The sequence below is a fragment of the Salvelinus alpinus genome, chromosome 30 (assembly GCF_045679555.1).
Source record: "Salvelinus alpinus chromosome 30, SLU_Salpinus.1, whole genome shotgun sequence".
Classification (NCBI taxonomy): Eukaryota; Metazoa; Chordata; class Actinopteri; order Salmoniformes; family Salmonidae; genus Salvelinus; species Salvelinus alpinus.
The window spans coordinates 27,513,205-27,535,900 of NC_092115.1; the positions used below are offsets into that span (position 1 = coordinate 27,513,205).

Below are 22,696 nucleotides of genomic sequence, written 5' to 3' on the forward strand. Positions count from 1 at the left end.
ATATAAATAAATGTTTGGTGGACCATACCATCATCACAGAAATATAGGGGAACGGCAAGGCAATTTCCAATTCAGCACTTGGCAGCGATTCTTCTGTATGTCCTATCATAATTATAAAGATTGTATCCGACAATGCCGTTAGATGTAATGGGGCAGTGGGTTCAAAAAACAGTTTTGTTCGGTGACACGAGAGGTAGCGAATATTGCGCACCGGCATGTGAGCTAGCCGCTTGGTAGCAGCCACTTTCTATATAGCTAATAAACCATTATCTGGATAGCTGTCTTCAGCTTGCTTCCGCCTGTAGAGGCGGGTTATGAAACATCCATAGGCAACGGAAAACACAACTTGCCAAAATTTGCTTTGTTTCAAGCTTTAATTAAAGATGCTTCCGGGAAAGGAGCTAACGTTACTGCTCTGGATCTTCAGTCGCTTCAGCAGCCTCAGCGCAGCATCTTCAGCATCCCGTAAGTAGGCTATTAACACACACTGTAGCCTATATGGTATGCGCTTAGCTACGTTGCTTTGTGCTCTTCTTGTTCAGGACCAGGGCATTGCAGACTAAGTGTTATGCGTCAAAGTGTTCACCACTTCGGCATCAGACCTGCTTAGAAGACATGGCAGTATAATAATTACCGGTGTTTTCAGTAATATAGAATCGTATGTTATTGTATTTATTAAGGGGGGGGGGGGGGCTATGCTGTTTATAAGCTACCTATGACCTGCCTATGTTTCGCTCATAGCCTAGAGATCCTAGATGATGCTAAATGGCAGGCTACAGTAGGCTATAGGCTACGTTTGGTGTCAAAATGATTTATCATTGATAGATGTTTCTGCCACGTTGTTTCTGTAAAGTGCGGTTCTTATTACAGCGCACTGCAGGATTGTTTCTTTTTTAAAATTAAGACAAATTCGAGTCCGAAAAGTTTAATTAAAAATGTAATTATAACAGGCTAGATTAGGACGCCTACTGTGTTCTTATATAATTGATGAGTGTACATGAATTAGCTTGAATGCACAAAAACATCAATAGGCTATGATTGATATTATCATCATACATGTTTTTAGGAAGTAGGTGTTCATGCTTTGCTCTTTATGCTACCCTGTTAAACACAGGACTGAAACAGATGTAGTGATGGCTGGAAGAGAGTACTGGTCTCATGTGACAGGCACTTTAGATGTCCCTGTTAAACATTAAGACCTGTTGACCTGCAAGCAAAGTCATTATTTAATATATATATATATACAGTACCACTCAAAAGTGTGGACACCTACTCATTCCAGGGTTTTTCTTTATTTTTACTGTTTTCTACATTGTAGAATAATAGTGAAGACATCACAACTACGAAATAACACATATGGAATCATGTAGTAACCAAAAAAGTGTTAAACAAATCTTAATATATTTTAGATTTGAGATTCTTCAAAGTAGCCACCCTTTGCCTTGATGACAGCTTTGCACACTCTTGGCATTCTCTCAACCAGCTTCATGAGGTAGTCACCTGGAAAGCATTTAAATGAACAGGTGTGCCTTGTTAAAAGTTCATTTGTGGAATTGCTTTCCTTAATGTGTTTGAGACCATCAGTTGTGTTGTGACAATGTAGAGGCGGTATACAGAAGATAGCCCTATTTGGTAAAAGACCAAGTCCATATTATGGCAAGAACAGCTCAAATAAGCAAAAAGGAACGACAGTCCATCATTACTTTAAGACATGAAGGTCAGTCAATGTGGAAAATGTCAAGAACTTTCAACGTTTCTTCAAGTGCAGTCTCAAAAACCATCAAGTTCTGTGGTGAAACTGGCTCTCATGAGGACTGCCACAGGAAAGGAAGACCCAGAGTTACCTCTACTGCAGAGGATAAGTTCATTAAAGTTAACTGCACCTCAGATTGCAGCCCAAATAAATGTTTCACAGAGTTCAAGTAACAGACACATCTCAACATCAACTGTTCACAGGAGACTTTGTGAATCAGGCCTTCATGGTTGAATTGCTGCAACAATTTAAAAAAAACACTACTAAAGGACACCAATAAGAAGAAGAGACTTCCTTGGGCCAAGAAACACGAGCAATGTACATTAGACTGGTGGAAATCTGTCCTTTGGTCTGATGAGACCAAATTTGAGATTTTTGGTTCCAACGGCTGTGTCTTTGTGAGACGCAGAGTAGGTGAACGGATGATCTCTGCATGTGTGGTTCCCACAGTGAAGAATGGAGGAGGAGGTGTGATGGTGTGGGGGTGCTTTGCTGGTGACACTGTCAGTGATTTATTTAGAATTCAAGACACACTTAACCAGCATGGCTACCACATAATTCTGCAGCGATACACCATCCCATCTGGTTTGCGCTTAGTGGGACTATCATTTGTTTTTCAACAGGACAATGACCCAACACACCTCCAGGTTGTATATGGGCTATTTGACCAAGAAGGAGAGTGATGGAGTGCTGCATCAGATGACCTGGCCACCACAATCACCCGACCTCAACCCAGTTGAGATTTTTTGGGATGAGTTGGACCGCAGAGTGAAGGAAAAGCAGCCAACAAGTGCTCAGCATATGTGGGAACTCCTTCAAGACTGTTGGAAAAGCATTCCAGGTGTGTCCAAACTTTTGACTGCTACTGTATATTGTGTGTATACGTGTCATTCACGTGTACATGTATGTGTGCAAGAGAGACATTGCGATACCCTGAAATGCCTTGAGATGAGTCCCAGGACAGAAGTAAATAAACATCAAACTGAAATAAAACTAAGAAAGGAGATAATTCACACAGAATCAGGACTATTTGTCATTATATTTGTCTATTCAGCTATTTTTAAGAGACAATACATAGTGGCAAACTATCTGATAATTGTATGTGGCTTATGGAAAATTGAGAAAAACATGGACTACGCCAAGACTCAGTGAGCACAGCCTGACCAATGACCATTTTGACTGGCCTTCACAGACAGACTTGACTGCAGGCTGTGCTCACTGAGGATGAGTGACATACTAACATACTCATACTAACACTGTGGGGAAACTATTCCTTGAGGTTCAAAGAGTGAGAGATACAGGGGGAGAGAGGCAGAAGGAGAGTTTGTGCTTTTGTGTCAGAGGTTTGTATTTAACATATCTACTGAACACATTATTGAATTGTTTTCCTCCAGCCTGCACTGACCTTTCACTACTTGTATGAGTGGAGAGGCAGAGATTTAGATTCAGGTTTAATGGGGTTTTATTTCAGCTTTCTGAATGTCTCAGATCAGATTAAGCTGTAAACCTCTTGGTTACCTTATCTACATATTTATACTGTGTGTTAGACTAGCTTAACAATGAAAGCCAAATGGTGAACTACTATGGAAATATTATTGGATTTCTATTGTAGCGGGTTCCCTGACCGATTATCAAGTTATGTATGTGACTTACCTGGTTAAATAAAGGATTATAAATTAAAACCAGATTAGTGCTTTTGATAATGCCATGTGTCAATGACAACCGAAGCCAGGGACCCATCAGTCTTGACTTCTGTTGATGTCTCTGTGTTGACCTTTGTGATCTATAGTTACCTCTGGGACATAAAGACAGACTCATTGTGGTCAAGGGGCTTTGTGCCACATTTGTGCCTCAATGATTTTATACAGTGTAAAAAAAGTGTAAAAGTTATTGATCATTATAAACTGGGTGGTTAGAGAATGCTGATTGGCTGACAGCCGTGGTATATCAGACTGTATACCCCGAGTAAGACAAAATATTTATTTTTACTGCTCTAATTATGTTGGTAACCAGTTTATAATACCAATAAGGCACCTCAAGGGTTTGTGGTATATGGCCAATATACCAAGGCTAAGAGTTGTATCCAGGCACTCCGCTTTGTGTCGTGCGTAAGAACAGCCCTTAGCTGTGGTACAGTATATAGGCCATGTACCACACCCCCTCGGGCCTTGTTGTTTAAATATAACAGGCAATATATAGTATAAACGTTTTAAAGCTCACGTGTGAAATTGAAGCTTAGAATGAATCACTTAATTCATGAGAGTCAATTGACTTTCCCTGGCTAAAGGATTTAGATAAATCAAACTCTGAGTAATGCAATTTGACCCACTAAAAGGAAATACATTTGAAAAATGAACCCAGTCAATCCTCACTAAAGTAGCTCAGAGACCTGCATGGAGAAGCCATAGGGAATAGACCAAAAACAAATCAGGTCTCTCTGTAGTTCACCAAACTAACTTTAAAAACAGACTCATCATGCACATTTGGAGCATAATGCACTGTAATATAAACATTTGGCACAATAGAAAGAGGCCTATTACTATGTGTGAAAGAGAGACTACCCCTTACAAATGCTGTACGGATTTTCAATTCTGCTCTGGTGACTCTAAACAACAAAATGTTTCCAATAATATTGAACTGGAGCTGCTGCCAGGGTCATGTAAGTAGGGAAATAATGATTGCGTCTCCAGATAGTAATCTTGCTGCATATCCCCCTGTTTGAGAAGGAACCTCTGGGTTGGTGTTTTTTTGTTAGGCAAATGAGAAAGCTCATTAAGATTCTGGACACCTGCCATCCTGATTTGTCAAACCATGTGACGCCCTTACCGTTACCCTCCCCCTATTCTACAGGCTCCTCCTTTTGTCCACTCCTGATGGACACCTCCAGAACAAAGACCTGCCCAAAATCAGACCCCAGAATATCAAAATCACAACCAACCACACCATATCTCTGATAAAATGTTGGGCTGTTTTTTTGCCACAGTCACTGGTGTTGCACATATGGTGACAGCTTGGCCCCTATACGTGCTTATCTGAAGTGATTCCGCATTTATCCTATGTTGTTTGCAGTTGAATTGGGATGTGAGGTGAAAATAGTAGGAAACACACTCCCAGTCCCAATGTCTTGCCATGGCTGATTGCCGGTCATAACTCTCTGCGTGTGATTGTGAGGGGAATCATTGGGGTTTCTGAGTCCCAGAAAGAGCAGATTATAAAGGAAGCACTCGTTCACTCGCTTTCAGGCAGCAGACCTCCCCCGTGGATCACTAGCTTTTGACAGAACATGTTCTCATTCAAAATCAGTATTCATTTGTGAGCGCCGCGGGCAGATGCTGTGTTCAGTCTGATTGGGTCGAACAAAGAGAGGGAGCTGAGGAGGGAGCCATTCAAAGCCTAGCTCAGTCATTACCACTTGAATGGGGATGGGTTTGAGAGGCATAATTGACAGCGTTCATAACAAAAGTAATCACAACATTTGGAGTGTCAGTCAGTCCGACTCTCAAGATTACTCCCAACCCTGGAATCAGAGATTAAAATCATATAACATTCTAACAACGTCATCATTTTAGGAGGTTACATTTTTTCCTGTTCATTGTTATTAGCTGAAGTTGAGTTAGCTAAATATTGGAAATCAAATAGCTTTGTTTACCACAAAAGCTTCAGGGGCTTAACTTAAAGCCTGCTGCTCTTGTGAATGGAGTGATCCAAAAACATGGCTTTGTATGAAATCTATTATTAAATAAAGCATGCACAATGATGTAGTCCCATATTGTATTTTGAGCTTCGTTCTGTATTAAACCGGATCCTGTTTGAAACATGGTGTTTATGCTATGTGGGGATAGTTGAGTGTGTTTGAGTTTGGCCCCATTGCCTCTAAATTAAGGAGGTCCGTATGGGACTAACCCTGTCTCTGACACAGATCTTTAGGCACAGAACTCTGTTTAAATCATCTGCTCTGGTTTACTGTTAAAGAACCTGTCTTATTCATTAATCCTTGTCCCCTTTTTATTGCACATTTAAACTGAATGTTTTTCATAGATGTAGCAGCAGTATGGTGGTATAATGTATTATTGTTAAATGATGCATACAGATAATTGTATGAGAAGATGGCGTTAAGAGTTTGAATTCATTTCAGAGTTCAGATCTAGAATGGGATGGGGTGGGCAATTTTTTTTCTTTTTAAACAAAACATCTTTAATTGAGCTTGCAAGACATATCCCTGAGGAGACTTCAGACTGTACTGCAGCTCTCAGATGCAATAGCAAACATTCCCGGGATTTAAGATACTTACTACATAAAAATATGACTACTTGGTGTGACCTATGTCATATTCCTCTATTGGAATGAGCTTTTTGATGAACCTCTCCTCGTATTCATTCAGACTCATGTTCACTGATATCATATCTCCCCTGGCATTACGTTCAACCAGGAGTTCATATTAGGTTTAGACCCACCCAATTTATGTCTGCGATTATAATATCATTATTTCCCTGGTTATTCCAGTTCTTAGATGCCAATATTATTGATCAGTGTCACATCTTTCTCTGGCAGAATATCATATGTAATGACCTGTGATTTGGATGAAGAGTTTCCCTCTCAAATTATCATAAGGATGCCACACCAAAGACTGTAGGCAGGGATAAATAACTATATAGCAGTTACAGATGTAACAAATGCATTACCACTTAAAAAAAAAAAACGATGTCCTGTGTCTGAATTGGCAATGATCAAGTGCTGTATGTGCGTCTAGCAGTGTGGTAGTAAGAGGCAGCTTCATGAGAGTTATTTAAATACTCAAAAAGCCTCAAATATCCATTTGCTATGAAGGACAGGAGGAGGTGGAGCGAGCGTGTTTAATTTTATGCTTGGCTACTCTCTCCGCAAATCTCACAGGGAAGGCTTCTAAGAGCTTGTTGCTTTTGTTAATACTAATCTAAAGGCAAGGAAATGTAAAAAATAAAAATAAAAAAAAGTCAATTTGACTGGCATGTAAAACATGTAATTTGAAGCAGAATTGCTTCTCCGTGAATAAGAATTAGTCAAATTCTGATTTGCTACCACATCACACAATTTTTCTCCCTGTTCTCTGATGTTTTAATGTGTTCTACAATACAGTTCAACATTCAAACATCACTCTATCAAACTTCCTAGCGGAGTAAATGATTTAGCTTCTTTAATTTTACACTCAGAGGGATCAGACTTGGTGCTCAATGAGTAGTGGGCAATTCATTGTCACAGCAGAATGAAAGTACAGTAATGGTCGGAATGAGAATAATTATTCTTAGAGCTTCATTTGCTGATAGAGTGAAGTAAAACTGTTCCGACTAACACTTTATTTTTCTACTATTAGATTAATCCTGTGAGCAAGTGTCCTTGCGACACTCATACATAACGTCCTTGGCTTTTCAGGGACCTACTGTTTAGTATTGTCGGCACGTGTGGTGTCACAGAGCCATTCACTTATTAGTGTCTAAGAATAACAGGAGAAGAGAAGGACAGAAGCCTATAGACAGCAAATTTCTTCAAATTTTCTCTCAATCTCTCTCTCTCTCTCTCTCTCCCTCACTCCCTCACTCCTTCACTCACTCACTCACTCACTCACTCACTCACTCACTCACTCACTCACTCACTCACTCACTCACTCACTCACTCCTGTCTCTAACATTGGAGGTGACAAAACATGCCATTCCATTAGTTTAAGGTCCGGTCATGCTCCAATAACAGCTCGGCTTCAGCCAAGGCTCAGGCTGTGCTAATAAGTCCCAGAAAGCCAGAATCTCCACAGTGGCAGATTGAATCTAACCCATTACTTGTGTGTTCCGGTGTGAGGCCAGCAAGCAGACTGATTAACATGCCACACTTCTCAGTGTAGTAGCGACTCTGCCATTGTGTCACTGACCTTAGCGCAGCAAATTAAAGGAGCATGGTGGACCAAATTCATTAGCCTATCCCCATCAACATTGTGTTGCCTATTTAGGAGGCTTCCAGTTCTAAATTACTTTATGAAATGAAAAAATGACATGTCTGGCTGTAGGCCTCAGGCCTAACTCGATGACAGCTAGTAGGCGTGTGGTGGTAGTCACCAGTAACCACATTACCACTGCTCAATGAGGTAGCGCTTTTCCACCCACTAACGTTCTGTGTAAATAGATATGGTATTATGGGCCTAGTTCCATGGCATGTAACTATAACAAACTGCCTACCGGTATTCTCTGCTAAAACACAACTCAGCAGCCCATGTACTGTTAGACAAGAAATTAGCAATTAGGTAAAGGTGCCGATGTACAGAATAACCAGCTACCATTTTCCAACATTAGCTCCCCTCTAGTCATTGTGTTCAATTAATTTGTTTTGGTGTAACCCCAATGTTTGTTGATGTTGTGCTGCGGTAGCCTCAAGGCTCCTGGAATGATTGTCACTGCATTTAAGGAAAATGTGTAGGGCCAGTCCTAGACATGAGATGAGTGGGCCTTGCTGTAGCTGATGATATCGAAGGTCTTCGTGCTCTTAACGGAAATGAGGCTATCACAGGAGACTGCACTCAGGCGCTATTGCCAAATCAATAACGTCAGGAGTTCTAGGCTCATCCCACAGCTACAGTAGATACACAGCAGTGAGAAATGAGTTGTCAGCTTTTCTAAGCCATGCCTTTATGCACTGAGGAATTCATCTGGTTCACTTAATGTATGTTTTTAACCATCAGGGACAATCTCACTACAATAAACGATCATGATGCAAAGCTCGACTCGGCAAAGGTGTGTGTGTGTGTGTGTGTGTGTGTGTGTGTGTGTGTGTGTGTGTGTGTGTGTGTGTGTGTGTGTGTGTGTGTGTGTGTGTGTGTGTGTGTGTGTGTGTGTGTGTGTGTGTGTGTGTGTGTGTGTGTGTGTGTGTGTTTCAAGTTTTAATGTCACATGCACAAGTACAGTGAAATGCCTTTCTTGCAAGCGCAAACCCCAACAATACAGTAATCAATAATAATGGAATACAAAACCCCACAAGATATAAAGATTAAAAATTAAAAATTATGAACACGATAAAGTAAGTAAGCATATACAGTACCAAAAAAAAAAAGTTTGGACACACCTAATCATTCCAGGGTTTTTCTTTATTTTTACTATTTTCTTTATTGTAGAATAATAGTGAAGACATCAACACTATGAAATAACACATATGTAATCACGTAGTAACCAAAAAAGTGTTAAACAAATCAAAATATATTTTAAATTTGATATTCTTCAAAGTAGCACACATCAACACTCAGCAGATGACAAATCTGGTGTGAAGAAAACATCCTAATGCCACAGCTACAGTATCGTGATTAACGTTCTCCTTGCACTTTCAAGTGCTTCTCTCAAAAAGTTGTTGACAAAATGTGTTTTGGAAAGAAGGGGGTTATTTTCTGGCAATGTTTTTCAACTCCCTTGGAGACCAAAGTTTTCATACACCAAGAATTGTCTGATTTCTTGGGTCTTAGAAAGTGTTTGTTGCGTTGATACCTTATTTTCTGTTGTGAGGCGCTACATTCCCTCTTCACCTGTCAAAATACAAAGAGCAAATTACTTGTTTGTTTGTTCTTTCATGTTTCCATCAAATAGCAAGCGTTCCTTCTTTGTCAGTCAGGGCAGACACGTTGATAGAAGCAATTTTCTGTTAAATGTTATTTGAGGCAAATGAAGGGATAGTAACAAACAATCTATGTAACTCAGTAGGTACTCAGCTGTCCAGCAACATTATTAATGTAAGCGATTCAGTTCCCCACAATAACAGTTGGTCCAATGTTTACTGGTCATTTCATAGTCTGTGATTGCACAGGGAAATATTGACACAATTTCTGCATGTTATCTACCAAGCAGTTGGTTGGGTGTATAGGGAAACCTCAGGAATTGTTATACAGAGGAGTTATACAGCTAGTTCTTCTAGATCAAGTTAGCAGGTAGGAGGTAGCTACATCATAAAAGGTAGTGAGGGCACTGTGTAACCTTTCCTGAAGTCCACACAGTTGTTTTTGAAGTCTATAAAAAATGTATCTGGCTTATGGCTACAGATTCAAGAGTGCTAATTGACTTTTGGAAATGATGTTGACCTCCTCAGTTCCATTTAAACATGAGTGGTGCATGTTGATTTGGAGGCCTCTAGTTAATTAGATTGTAGAGAGTGTGAAGAGAGTTTTGAAATGCAGCCCCGAATTCTAACCCTTGACCTCTGTAGCCAAGCAAGACTGAGTCATCAGCAGAAATTGCGATAAGAGTCTGTTGGAGTCTATGGAAAGTTATTCATTAAGATTGAGTGTGTCTATCAATCAAGATCAAAAGTGTCTACCAGGAACATAACAGGCTGAAGGTTAGATGCTAAGCTATTCATGTATTGCTATTGATGTGTTCAATAATAACCAAAATGGTCAGGAAACCAGACAGAAATTGGCCTTGCCATATTCTTTGGACAGACATATTGTACTTATATTGAATGGCATTTGGCTTCCAATCATTACCACCAAGGAACTGCTATTGAAAAGGGTGTGAATGGGAAGACGTCTCATGGACGTCTCTCATAATGTCTCTCCAATACATATACTGCTCTCTGTCTATGTTTGAGCAGTATATGAAGTAATGTAAAATACAATTATAAGGAAGAAAATAACACTGAATCAAATAAATTGTTACAACATGCTGAAGTGTCATTTTATGGGACGATGACTCATTCTTCCCTTGTCTGTATCTTGTGTTTTGTGTTGACCTCCAGGGAAATGTGATGAAGCGTTGGCCACACCACTCTCCCAGGCTGCTTTCACCAGCTCATCAGTGTACTCCAGTGGATATGGGGCTGGATATGCAAAGCTCAACAGGAGAGGAGGTATTTACAACTAAAACCCTAAGCTTTTATTCTGATCATCTCTGGTGATTATTTTAAGCCGCAGTCTCATTCACTTCACTCACATATTGTTTGCCACATAGGAGCAGAGGATACTGATGTTTCTAAACTCAGCAAAAAAAGAAACGTCCTCTCACTGTCAACTGCATTTATTTTCAGCAAACTTAACGTGTAAATATTTGTATGAACATAATAAGATTCAACAACTGAGACATAAACTGAACAAGTTCCACAGACATGTGACTAACAGAAATTGAATAATGTGTCCCTGAACAAAGGGGAGTCAAAATCAAAAGTAACAGTCAGTATCTGGTGTGGCCACCAGCTGCATTAAGTACTGCAGTGCATCTACTCCTCATGGACTGCACCAGATTTGCCCGTTCTTGCTGTGAGATGTTACTCCACTCTTCCACCGAGGCACCTGTAAGTTCCCGGACATTTCTGGGGGGAATGGCCCTAGCCCTCACCCTCTGATCCAACCGGTCCCTGACGTGCTCAATGGGATTGAGATCCGGGCTCTTCGCTGGCCATGGCAGAACACTGACATTCCTGTCTTGCTGGAAATCACGCACAGAACGAGCAGTATGGGTGATGGCATTGTCATGCTGGAGGGTCATGTCAGGATGATCCTGCAGGAAGAGTACCACATGAGGGAGGAGGATGTCTTCCCTGTAACGCACAGCATTGAGATTGCCTGCAATGACAACAAGCTCAGTCCGATGATGCTGTGACACACCGCCCCAGACCATGACGGACCCTCCACCTCCAAATCGATCCCACTCCAGAAGCCTCGGTGTAACGCTCATTCCTTCGATGCTAAATGCAAATCAGACCATCACCCCTGGTGAGGCAAAACCGTGACTCGTCAGTGAAGAGCACTTTTTGCCAGTCCTGTCTCGTCCAGCGACGGTGGCTTTGTGCCCATAGGCAACGTTGTTGCCGGTGATGTCTGGTGAGGACCTGCCTTACAACAGGCCTACAAGCCCTCAGTCCAGCCTCTCTCAGCCTATTGCGAACAGTCTGAGCACTGATGGAGGGATTGTGCGTTCCTGGTGTAACTCGGGCAGTTGTTGTTGCCATCCTGTACTTGTCCCGCAGGTGTGATGTTCAGATGTACCAATCCTGTGCAGGTGTTGTTACACGTGGTCTGCCACTGCGAGGATGATCAGCTGTCCGTCCTGTCTCCCTGTAGCGCTGTCTTAGGCGTCTCACAGTGCGGACATTGCAATTTATTGCCCTGGCCACATCTGCAGTCCTCATGCCTCCTTACAGCATGCCTAAGGCACGTTCACGCAGATGAGCAGGGACCCTGGGCATCTTTCTTTTGGTGTTTTTAAGTAGAAAGGCCTTATCTTGGTATCATATAGGAGGCCGTTCACCCCGCTGTCATCCAGAAGGCGAGGTCAGTACAGGTGCATCAAAGCTGGGACCGAGAGACTGAAGAACAGCTTCTATCTCAAGGCCATCAGACTGTTAAACTGCCATCACTAACATTGAGTGGCTGCTGCCAACATACTGACTCAAATCTCTAGCCACTTTAATATTAAAAAATTGAATGTAATAAATGTATCACTAGCTAATTTAAACATTGCCACTTTATATAATGTTTACATACCCTACATTACTCATATCATATGTACAGTATATACTGTACTCTATACCATCTACTGCATCTTGCCTATGCCGTTCGTCCATCGCTCATCCATATATTTTTATGTACATATTCTTATTCATTCCTTTACACTTGTGTGTATAAGGTAGTTGTTGTGAAATTGTTAGATTACTTGTTAGATATTACTGCATGGTCGGAACTAGAAGCACAAGCATTTCGCTACACTCGCATTAACATCTGCTAACCATGTGTATGTGACAAATAAAATTTGATTTGATTTAGTGTTCTAAGTGACCTTAATTGTGACCTTAATTGCCTACCGTCTGTAAGCTGTTAGTGTCTTAATGACCGCTCCACAGGTGCATGTTCATAAGTTGTTTATGGTTCATTGAACAAGCATGGGACCCTTTACTATGAAGATATGTGAAGTTATTTGGATTTTCTACTAATTATCTTTGAAAGATAGGGTCCTGAAAAAGGGACATTTCTTTTTTTTCAGAGTTTATGTTAAATAGTTTAAGTTTTGGGGCCTCCCGGGTGGCGCAGTGGTCTAGGGCACTACATCGCAGCGCTAGCTGTGCCACCAGAGTCTCTGGGTTCGCGCCCAGGCTTTGTCGCAGCCGGCCGCGACCGGGGGGTCCGTGGGGCGACGCACAATTGGCCTAGCGTCGTCCGGGTTAGGGCGGGTTTGGCCGGTAGCGATATCCTTGTCTCATCGCGCTTCAGCGACTCCTGTGGCGGGCCGGGCGCAGTGCGCGCTAACCAAGGGGGGCGGGTGCACAGTGTTTCCTCCGACACATTGGTGCGGCTGGCTTCCGGGTTGGAGGAGCGCTGTGTTAAGAAGCAGTGCGGCTTGGTTGGGTTGTGCTTCGGAGGACGCATGACTTTCGACCTTCGTCTCTCCCGAGCCCGTACGGGAGTTGTAGCGATGAGACAAGATAGTAATTACTAGCGATTGGATACCACGAAAAATTGGGGAGAAAAGGGGGTAAAATGTATTTAAAAAAAATAAAAAATTATAATAGTTTAAGATTTGTGTGTGGAAGATACATGCAAATAAAATGATTTGCAAGTAGGTTAGAGTTGGCTATACAAGGTTATGGAGCTGGTTTAATTGTCTCTCTCAACCCTAGGTGCTGGAGGCTGGTCCCCTGTGGACACTGATCATTACCAGTGGCTGCAGGTGGACCTGGGAACCAGGAAGCAGGTCACCTCCATCGCCACACAGGGCAGGTACAGCAGCTCTGATTGGACAATGCAATACAGACTCCTGTACAGTGACACAGGAAGGAACTGGAGACCATATCTGCAAGATGGCAACATATGGGTGAGTCAATGATTTGAACCAAAGTGAAATAACAAAGTTTTTAGTTTAAAGGGAGAGTCGCATCTGTCCTTTCAAATTAGTCCATCAGACATTGATGATGTATCAAAAGTATGTGGACAACCCTTCAAATTAGTGGATTTGGCTATTTCAGCCACACCCGCTGCTGACAGGTGAATAAAATTGAGCACACAGCCATGCAATTCCCATAGTCAAACATTGGTAGTAGAATGGCCTTACTGAAGAGCTCAGTGATTTTCAACGTGGCACCGTCATAGAATGCCACCTTTCCAACAGGTCAGTTCGTCAAGTTTCTGCCCTGCTAGAGCTGCCCTGGTCAACTGTAAGTGCTATTCTTGTGAAGTGAAAATGTCTTGGAGCAACGACTCAGCCATGGTAAGCCGCACAAGATCACAGTACGGGACCGCCAAGTGCTGAAGCGCGTAGTGTGTAAAAATCGGCTGTCCTCGGTTGCAACACTCACTACTGAGTTCCAAACTGCCTCTGGAAGTAACTTCAGCGCAAGAACTGTTCATCGGGAGCTTCATGAAATGGGTTTCCATGGCCGAGCAGCCTAAGACCACCATGCGCAATGCCAAGCTCCGGCTGGAGTGGTGTAAAGCCCACTACCATTGAACTCTGGAGGAGTGGAAACGTGTCCTCTGGAGTGATGAATCACGCTTCACCATCTGGCAGTCCAAAGGACAAATCTGGGTTTGGTGGATGCTAGGAGAAAGCTAACTGCCCCAATGCATAGTGCCAACCGTAAGGTTTGGTGGCGGAGGAATAATAGTCTGGGTCTGTTTTTCATGGTTCGGGCTAGGCCCCCCTCCCTAAATCTATAGCGTACAATGACATTCTAGACGATTCTGTGCGTCCAACTTTGTGGCAACAGTTTGGGTAAGGCCCTTTTCTGTTTCAGCATGACAATGCCCCCGTGCACAAAGCAAGGTCCATACAGAAATGGTTTGTCGAGATCGGTGTGGAAAAACTTGACTGGCCTGCACAGAGCCCTGATCTCAACCCCATCAAACACCTTTGGGATGAATTGGAACGCAGAGTGCAAGCCAGGCCTAATCGCCCAACATCAGTCCGCAACCTCACTAATGCTCTTGTAGCTGAATTGAAGCAAGTCCACATACTTTTGGCCATGTAGTGTACCTACTCATTAAAAAATGAAAAGTTAGGCTTCAGGATATGGAACCTAAATATCCTGTTTTTGTTTGCTTGCCCAGGCATTTTCTGGCAACTCCAACAGTGAGAGTGTGGTCCGCCATGATCTGCAGCATGCAATCATAACGCGTTACGTGCGCATCATCCCACTGGAGTGGAGCGAAGAGGGGAGGATCGGCCTGCGAGTGGAGGTCTATGGCTGTTCTTACTGTGAGTGAATAGCAAACATCCATGCACAATCTCATGCTACTGTATTAGTTTATTGCAATCCTTTATTAACCAGAGAAATGGAACATGGAATCTCTGAACAAGGAACATGGAACAAGGAATCTCTGAACAAGGAGCATGGAACAAGGAATCTCTTTGAAAAGTGACTTTATTGCGTGCAGTTCGGATCATTTCTGTATGAAGAAAATATTAGAATAATCAGGTGTTGGCCAAAATGGGCTTAATTAATATGTAAGACTGAAGGTTTAATTATCTTGGTATCATATGTCATATTTGTCAGGGGAGCGTATTAATATGCTCAGTAAAATACATTAATTGAGTTGAAATAATTAGATTACTGCTCTCCATGCCAACAGCCAAATTCACAGCTACAGGTTTTTGATAGAGTAGGAGATAGAGAACAGTAGTTTACCTTGGCTGGTTTCTGTTGTTACCATGTACCACAGAAAAACAAGCTTGACTGATCAATTCCCTCCTTCAAAGCTTGCGCATGCCACGCTTTAAAATGTCACCAGCCACACAACCCTTTGCTGTATCCATCCTATGCTGTATTACACACTGTTGAATCTGATAGACAGGAAAAACTGACCGTGAGAAACTTGTTTGCCCTAGTCCTTGACCAGTCCAGTTCCTTGTGGCACTTGTCCTTACTTACTGCATATACTCCATCCACAACCCTAAGATTGAACAGCAAATAGATGTAACCGAGCAGGGCCCTCTCCTGCCACCTCACCGATGGGGCTGGCTTACAGGACTGTCAGTGTTCTGAGCCCCCTGACCGGTTAAATCAGGGTAAAAAGATGAAAGCACCTTTGAAAGGAGAGAGTTGCCGCAGGGTGATATCACAATGCCGCCATGCTGCTGTCTAGGCACGTAAGCTGGCACATCTCAACAGACAGAATAGTCTTTGCAGCCAGGGTTATATGTCTTAGAGCATTTGAGTCATTTCTCCCTCAGTTGTTCTGTTCCTTCAATTATAAAAAGAGAAATACGTATAAGCTGCCTCACTTTTTTACATTGCTTGTGATTGCAGTAGGTGATCTCTAAAGGACTTGTTTTTTCTTCTATACACCCCTCTAACACATCCTGTGAAAATCCTTGACATAGGACAGTAGAGGTAATTGAGGGGATATTAAGCTCTGTATCCTTTATCACCATTCGGTGACCTCAGGGGCGGATGTGATCAACTTCGAAGGCCAGGGTGTGATCTCCTACCGCTTCAAGATGAAGAAGATGAAGATTTTGAAGGACGTCATCTCCCTGAAGTTTAAGACCACAGCCAGTAACGGTGTGCTCCTGCACGGGGAAGGACAGCAAGGAGACTATATCAGCTTGGAGCTGAAGAGATCCAAACTACTGCTCATGATCAACCTCGGTAATGGACCATTTCCAATCCTGTCTATGGGATACCTGTGTGCATCCAAAATGGCACCCTATTCCATATTTAGTCCTCTACTTTTGACCAAATGTAGTGCACGATATAAGGAACAGGGGGTGCTTTTCGGGACGCACACCTAGTGTACTATAATCGCTGATAATTTAGCTTCTTATGGTAGCTACTTAGGTCAGTTGATGAATCTTGATAGAATTCCTTTATATTTCCTAATATGACTGGCCCTTATGCATTATGCATTATACATCTATTTCTTTTTGATGGATTTGAATATTGGTTGTTGTCAACAAGATAATTATTCATCACAGTAGCCTTCACAAATTAGAATTTGTACTATTTTTATCTCACTATGTCAGCCTGTTGTTTATAGGAACATTTTCCCCTTAAGCATTTTCTTAATAAAGTCGATCTGTTTATGTCTTGTAAACTTCAGGCAGCAATCAGTACGGCTCCATCCTCGGACACACCTCTGTGACAAGCGGAAGTTTATTGGATGATGACCACTGGCACTCTGTAATTATCGAGCGTTACCGACGGAATGTCAACTTTACCCTGGATCGCCACACACAGCACTTCCGCACCAACGGGGAATTTGATCATCTTGACCTGGACTATGAGGTAGGCTACAGTTATGTTGGATATTGTCTTAGTGATTCCTCCCCTCGCATCCCTCCCTATCAGGGTTGTGGTTATTTCAATTTAAATTCCAGTCAAATCAGGAAGTACACTGAAATTCCAATTCTCTTCAATGTTTTTCAATGAGGAAAAATCTGGAATTTGAATTTGGTATACTTTCTGAATTGACTGGAATTGCAATGGAATTGACCCTAACCCTGGTTTATATATAGTTGTATTGTACTGTATATATTGTCTTAGTTCATTTCTTAATCCCTTCGTATAAAGTTGTATGTGTTGTCTATGTTCCTCTCTTCGCATCCCTCCCTATATTATATAGTTGTATTGTATACAGTGGGGTCGAAATTATTGACACCATTGATAAAGATGCAAAAATGACTATAAAATAAATACTTCAAATACTGAGCTATATTGTATGCTCTGAAAATGTATATTATTTTATACTAATACAACTGCTCAGAGAAGGGATTTTGTTTAACGAAAACATCCCTGTTTTCAATACCTTTCAATACTTCACCTTGCGAGGATAATGGCATTGAGCCTTTTTCTAAAATGTTTTATGAGTTGGAGAACACATTGGGAGGGATATTAGACCATTCCTATATTAGACCATTCACATTGGGAGGGATATTAGACCATTTTATGGCCAATTTACAATTTCTTTGTGGATATTGATGTGTGCTTAGGGCTATTGCATTGCTTTAAGATCCATTTGAGGCCAAGTTTCAGCCTCCTGTCAGAGGCAACCAGGTTTTTGGCTTAAATGTCCTGGTACTGGGTAAAGACCATGATGCTGTTGACCTTAACAAGGGCCCCAGGATAATAGTTACAACTGAACACTTTACATAATGTATACCGGATGTGATTAAGTACTATCTATCCAGATGTAATATATATCAAATACATATATTTTTGCTATGTAACTACTGTGTAAAAAAAAGTGCAATGTATGTCAAATGTGTGTCGAATGTACACTACCATTAAAAAGTTTGGGGGCACTTAGAAATGTCCTTGTTTTTGAAAGAAAAGCACCTTTTTTGTCCATTAAAATAACCTCAAATTGATCAGAAATACAGCGTAGGCATTGTTACTGTTGTAAATGACTATTGTAGCTGGGAACGGCTAATTTTTTTATGGAATATATACATCTGTGTACAGAGGCCCATTATCAGCAACCGTCACTCCTGTGTTCCAATGGCACGTTGTGTTAGCTAATCCAAGTTTATCATTTTACAATGCTAATTGATCATTAGAAAACCCTTTTGCAATTATGTTAGCACAGCTGAAAACTGTTGTGCTGATTTGGATTAGCTAACACAACATGCCATTGGAACACAGGAGTGATGGTTGCTGATAATGGGCCTCTGTACGCTTAAGTAGATATTCCATTTAAAAATCAGCCGTTTCCAGCTACAATAGTCATTTACAACATTAACAATGTCTACGCTGTATTTCTGATCAATTTGAGGTTATTTTAATGGACAAAAAAGGTGCTTTTCTTTCAAAAACAAGGACATTTCTAAGTGCCCCCAAACTGTTGAATGGTAGTGTACATGTAACAAAAAAGAAAAAGCTGTAAAAACCAAGTTATTTTTGTCCTCCAAAGAGGGGGGTGGTGGATGGAAGCAAAATAGACCCGTAACATCAAAGATCCACCACCATATTTTACAGTAGATATGGGATTCTTTTCTGCTCATGTATTCTAATTTCGACACCAAACCCACTACTGGTGTGCATGGCTAAAGAAATCTACTTTCTTGTCATCCAACAAATGTAAACGGCTGGAGTTTGCTAAACGGCATTGGCATAGATTGGAACTGGTGCTTTGGTCTGATGTCATGAAAATAGAGCTCTTAGGCCAAAAACCTGGGTTCCTCTGCCAGGCTGAAACTTGGCCACGAGTAGATCTTCCAGCAAACAAGAGCCCCAAGCACACATCAAAAACCACAAAGAAGTGGTTTTAATTGGCCACAAAATCAACATTTTGCAATGGCCATCTCAGTCTCCGTAATGATCTAAGATCCCTCCCAATGTGTTTTCCAACTCATTAAACATTTTAGAAAACGGCTCAATGCCATTATCCTCGTAAGGTGCGGTTTTGAAAGTTGTTAAAAACAGAGTTGTCAATCATTTTGATCCCTACCTTTTGGAGGGAAAAAAGTATTACTTGTTAAACAAAATATTTTTCTCTGAGAAATTGTATTTGTATAAAATAATATATTTTTGCAATTTCTTTGGCATAAACTATAGCTCAGTGTTTGAATAATTTTTTACAGTTGTTTTTGCTAAACTTCGTAAAGGGCATCAATAATTTCAGACCACACTGTATATTGCTTATTCTCTTCATCCCTACATACAGTGAGGGAAAAAAGTATTTGATCCCCTGCTGATTTTGTACTTTTGCCCAGTGACAAAGAAATTATCAGTCTATAATTTTAATGGTAGGTTTATTTGAACAGTGAGAGACAGAATAACAACAACAAAATCCAGAAAAACGCATGTCAAAAATGTTATAAATTGATTTGCATTTTAATGAGGGAAATAAGTATTTGACCCCTCTGCAAAACATGACTTAGTACTTGGTGGCAAAACCCTTGTTGGCAATCACAGAGGTCAGACATTTCTTGTAGTTGACCACCAGGTTTGCACACATCTCAGGAGGGATTTTGTCCCACTCCTCTTTGCAGAACTTCTCCAAGTCATTAAGGTTTCGAGGCTGACGTTTGGCAACTCGAACATTCAGCTCCCTCCACAGATTTTCTATGGGATTAAGGTCTGGAGACTGGCTAGGCCACTCCAGGACCTTAATGTGCTTCTTCTTGAGCCACTCCTTTGTTGCCTTGTGTTTTGGGTCATTGTCATGCTGGAATACCCATCCACGACCCATTTTCAATGCCCTGGCTGAGGGAAGGAGGTTCTCACCCAAGATTTGACGGTACATGGCCCCGTCCATCGTCCCTTTGATGCGGTGAAGTTGTTCTGTCCCCTTAGCAGAAAAACACCCCCAAAGCATGTTTCCACCTCCATGTTTGACGGTGGGGATGGTGTTCTTGGGGTCATAGGCAGCATTCCTCTTCCTCCAAACATGGCGAGTTGAGTTGATGCCAAAGAGCTCCATTTTGGTCTCATCTGACCACAACACTTTCACCCAGTTGTCCTCTGAATCATTCAGATGTTCATTGGCAAACTTCAGACGGGCATGTATATGTGCTTTCTTGAGCAGGGGGACCTTGCGGGCGCTGCAGGATTTCAGTCCTTCACGGCGTAGTGTGTTACCAATTGTTTTTTCTTGGTGACTATGGTCCCAGCTGCCTTGAGATCATTGACAAGATCCTCCCATGTAGTTCTGGGGTGATTCCTCACCATTCTCATAATCATTGCAACTCCACGAGGTGATATCTTGCATGGAGCCCCAGGCAGAGGGAGATTGACAGTTCTTTCCTGTTTATTCCATTTGCGAATAATCGCACCAACTGTTGTCACCTTCTCACCAAACTGCTTGGCGATGGTCTTGTAGCCCATTCCAGCCTTGTGTAGGTCTACAATCTTGTCCCTGACATCCTTGGAGAGCTCTTTGGTCTTGGCCATGGTGGAGAGTTTGGAATCTGATTGATTGATTGGTTCTATGGACAGGTGTCTTTTATACAGGTAACAAACTGAGATTATGAGCACTCCCTTTAAGAGTGTGCTCCTAATCTCAGCTTGTTACCTGTATAAAAGATACCTGGGAGCCAGAAATATTTCTGATTGAGAGGGGGTCAAATACTTATTTCCCTCATTAAAATGCAAATCAATTTATAACATTTTTGAAATGCGTTTTTCTGGATTTCTTTGTTGTTATTCTGTCTCTCACTTCAAATGAACCTACCATTAAAATTATAGACTGATCATTTCTTTGTCAGTGGGCAAACGTACAAAATCAGCAGGGGATCAAATACTTTTTTCCCTCATTGTATGTATTGTATATTGTCCTGGTTCATTTCCTCACATCCCGCCCTATCTCTATGAGAGTTCCTGTGAGTCATGTTACTCGGAAGTCTGTGTGAAGATGTGTTAGTTCACGGATGCCAAGTCAGAGCAAGCCCTCTGTACTGCGGCTCCCCTGTGATTACAGAACTTAACTTTTAGGTTTGTCTGTATAATTATCCGTGTGCGATACTGAAGGAAATTACTTTGCCTCCGCAAGGAAGGAGAGGGAAAAAACACAACACCATACACTCATTATAAAGTGGAGATTAATGTAATCAGGCACAAGCGAAAACCAATATATTCCCTGAAGGGATATATGCTGTTGTATTGATTTGATTCAAAGCGACAAATGGCTCTGAGATGTGGCTCCTGCTGCCGAGCCTCTTCAACTAAAACTTGACCCCATTTCCTCTTCTCCTTCTGTGTCCTCCAGATCAGCTTTGGAGGCATGCCTGTCTCTGCCAAGCCCAGCTCGGGAGGCAGGGAGAACTTTGTTGGTTGCATGGAGGGCATCACCTACAACGGTGATAACATTACCAACCTGGTCAAGAGAAAGAAAATTGATACTTCAAGTTTTGTAAGAACATTTCTGTCATTTTTTGTATACCTGAGTGTCATCTTTACTACTTGGTTTGTGATTCACTAGTATACCTTGAAAACATAAACGGTAGGAACAGCCATGTATTTGTGATTACCTATTTGGAAAGGCCAGTGACGCAACACCTCACTTCAATACAATTCAATATAATTTGCCTTTTTCACTGAGGCGCTAATAAAACAGGCTTTAGTGCATCTATAAATCACACTCCTAGAAAATAAGGTGATCTTTAGAACCTAAAATGGTTCTTTGGCAGTCCCCATAGGAGACCCCTTTGAAGAACCATTTTTGGTTCCAGGTAGAACTCTTTTGTGTTCCATGAAGAACCCTTTCCAGAGAAGGTTCTACATGGAACCCAAAGGGGTTCTACTTGAAACCAAAAAGGGTTATCCTATGGGGACAGCCAAACCATTTTTTCTATGAGTGCAGAAGTGAAGAAACTCTTACCTTGTGGTGATGTTGGAAAACAAATACATTTCTTCGAAGTCATATGCTGAATAAAATAGTATTCATGCATTGGGATTGAACCCAATAAATGTGTCAAGCTTCAGAAGCCCTCAGCATAGGGTTTAAAGCAATTACTGCTCTGTTGTCAATGGTGTGTGATGGTGTGTGAGCCATTACTGCACTAAAGTATGGATCTAACCATTGTTATTGATTTCACTTCTTATGTGCCTCTTAGCCCTTTTTTTTCTGTGAGCAAATGGGTTTACCAAACTGTGGGATATCCACAAAGTTTCTTGGTGTTGGATTGCATGCTTTGCTTTCAGCACAAGTGGAGAGAGAAAGATCAGCTTTGATGAGGAGAGCAGACGAAAACGGTTTTAGTCAAGTGCTGTATGATGAGTGTTTTTCTGTGTTGGAAATAATGCAGGCACTTGCATTTTCCAATGCATTAAACCCCAACATTTACATCTAAAAAGCACTTTAGGTTTTCTGATGTATCTCTTATGCAAAATATATGCTAACCAGAGGAGGCTGCTGGAAAGAGTTATAGGAGGATGGGCTCATTGTATTGGCTGGAATGGAATAAATGGCTCATTACAATGAGCCTGTCCTCCTATAGCTCCTCCCACCAGCCTCCACTGATGCTAACTATATTTATATGGTTGTGCTAATGTCTTGAGTTGAAATCAAGAGGG

At 41.6% G+C, this 22,696-nt stretch overlaps 1 protein-coding gene across 3 annotated transcripts in view; it reads left to right on the forward strand.

Annotated features, from left to right (window-relative positions):
• Nucleotides 1–228: 228 nt before the first annotated feature.
• LOC139560431 (contactin-associated protein-like 2) overlaps nt 229–22,696 on the forward strand; it is a 56,813-nt gene continuing 34,345 nt past the window's right edge. Inside the window, exons 1-8 of one of the 3 annotated variants that reach the window (XM_071377198.1) lie at nt 229–465; nt 2,377–2,594; nt 10,493–10,603; nt 13,367–13,560; nt 14,793–14,940; nt 16,130–16,333; nt 16,785–16,969; nt 21,390–21,533. In XM_071377198.1, coding sequence (XP_071233299.1) covers nt 2,381–2,594; nt 10,493–10,603; nt 13,367–13,560; nt 14,793–14,940; nt 16,130–16,333; nt 16,785–16,969; nt 21,390–21,533 — 1,200 coding nt within the window. In that variant the 5' untranslated portion in view covers nt 229–465; nt 2,377–2,380. Of the gene's footprint in view, nt 466–2,376; nt 2,595–10,492; nt 10,604–13,366; nt 13,561–14,792; nt 14,941–16,129; nt 16,334–16,784; nt 16,970–21,389; nt 21,534–22,696 lie in introns of those variants that run through there. The other 2 variants (XM_071377199.1, XM_071377201.1) reach the window with 2 other exon arrangements.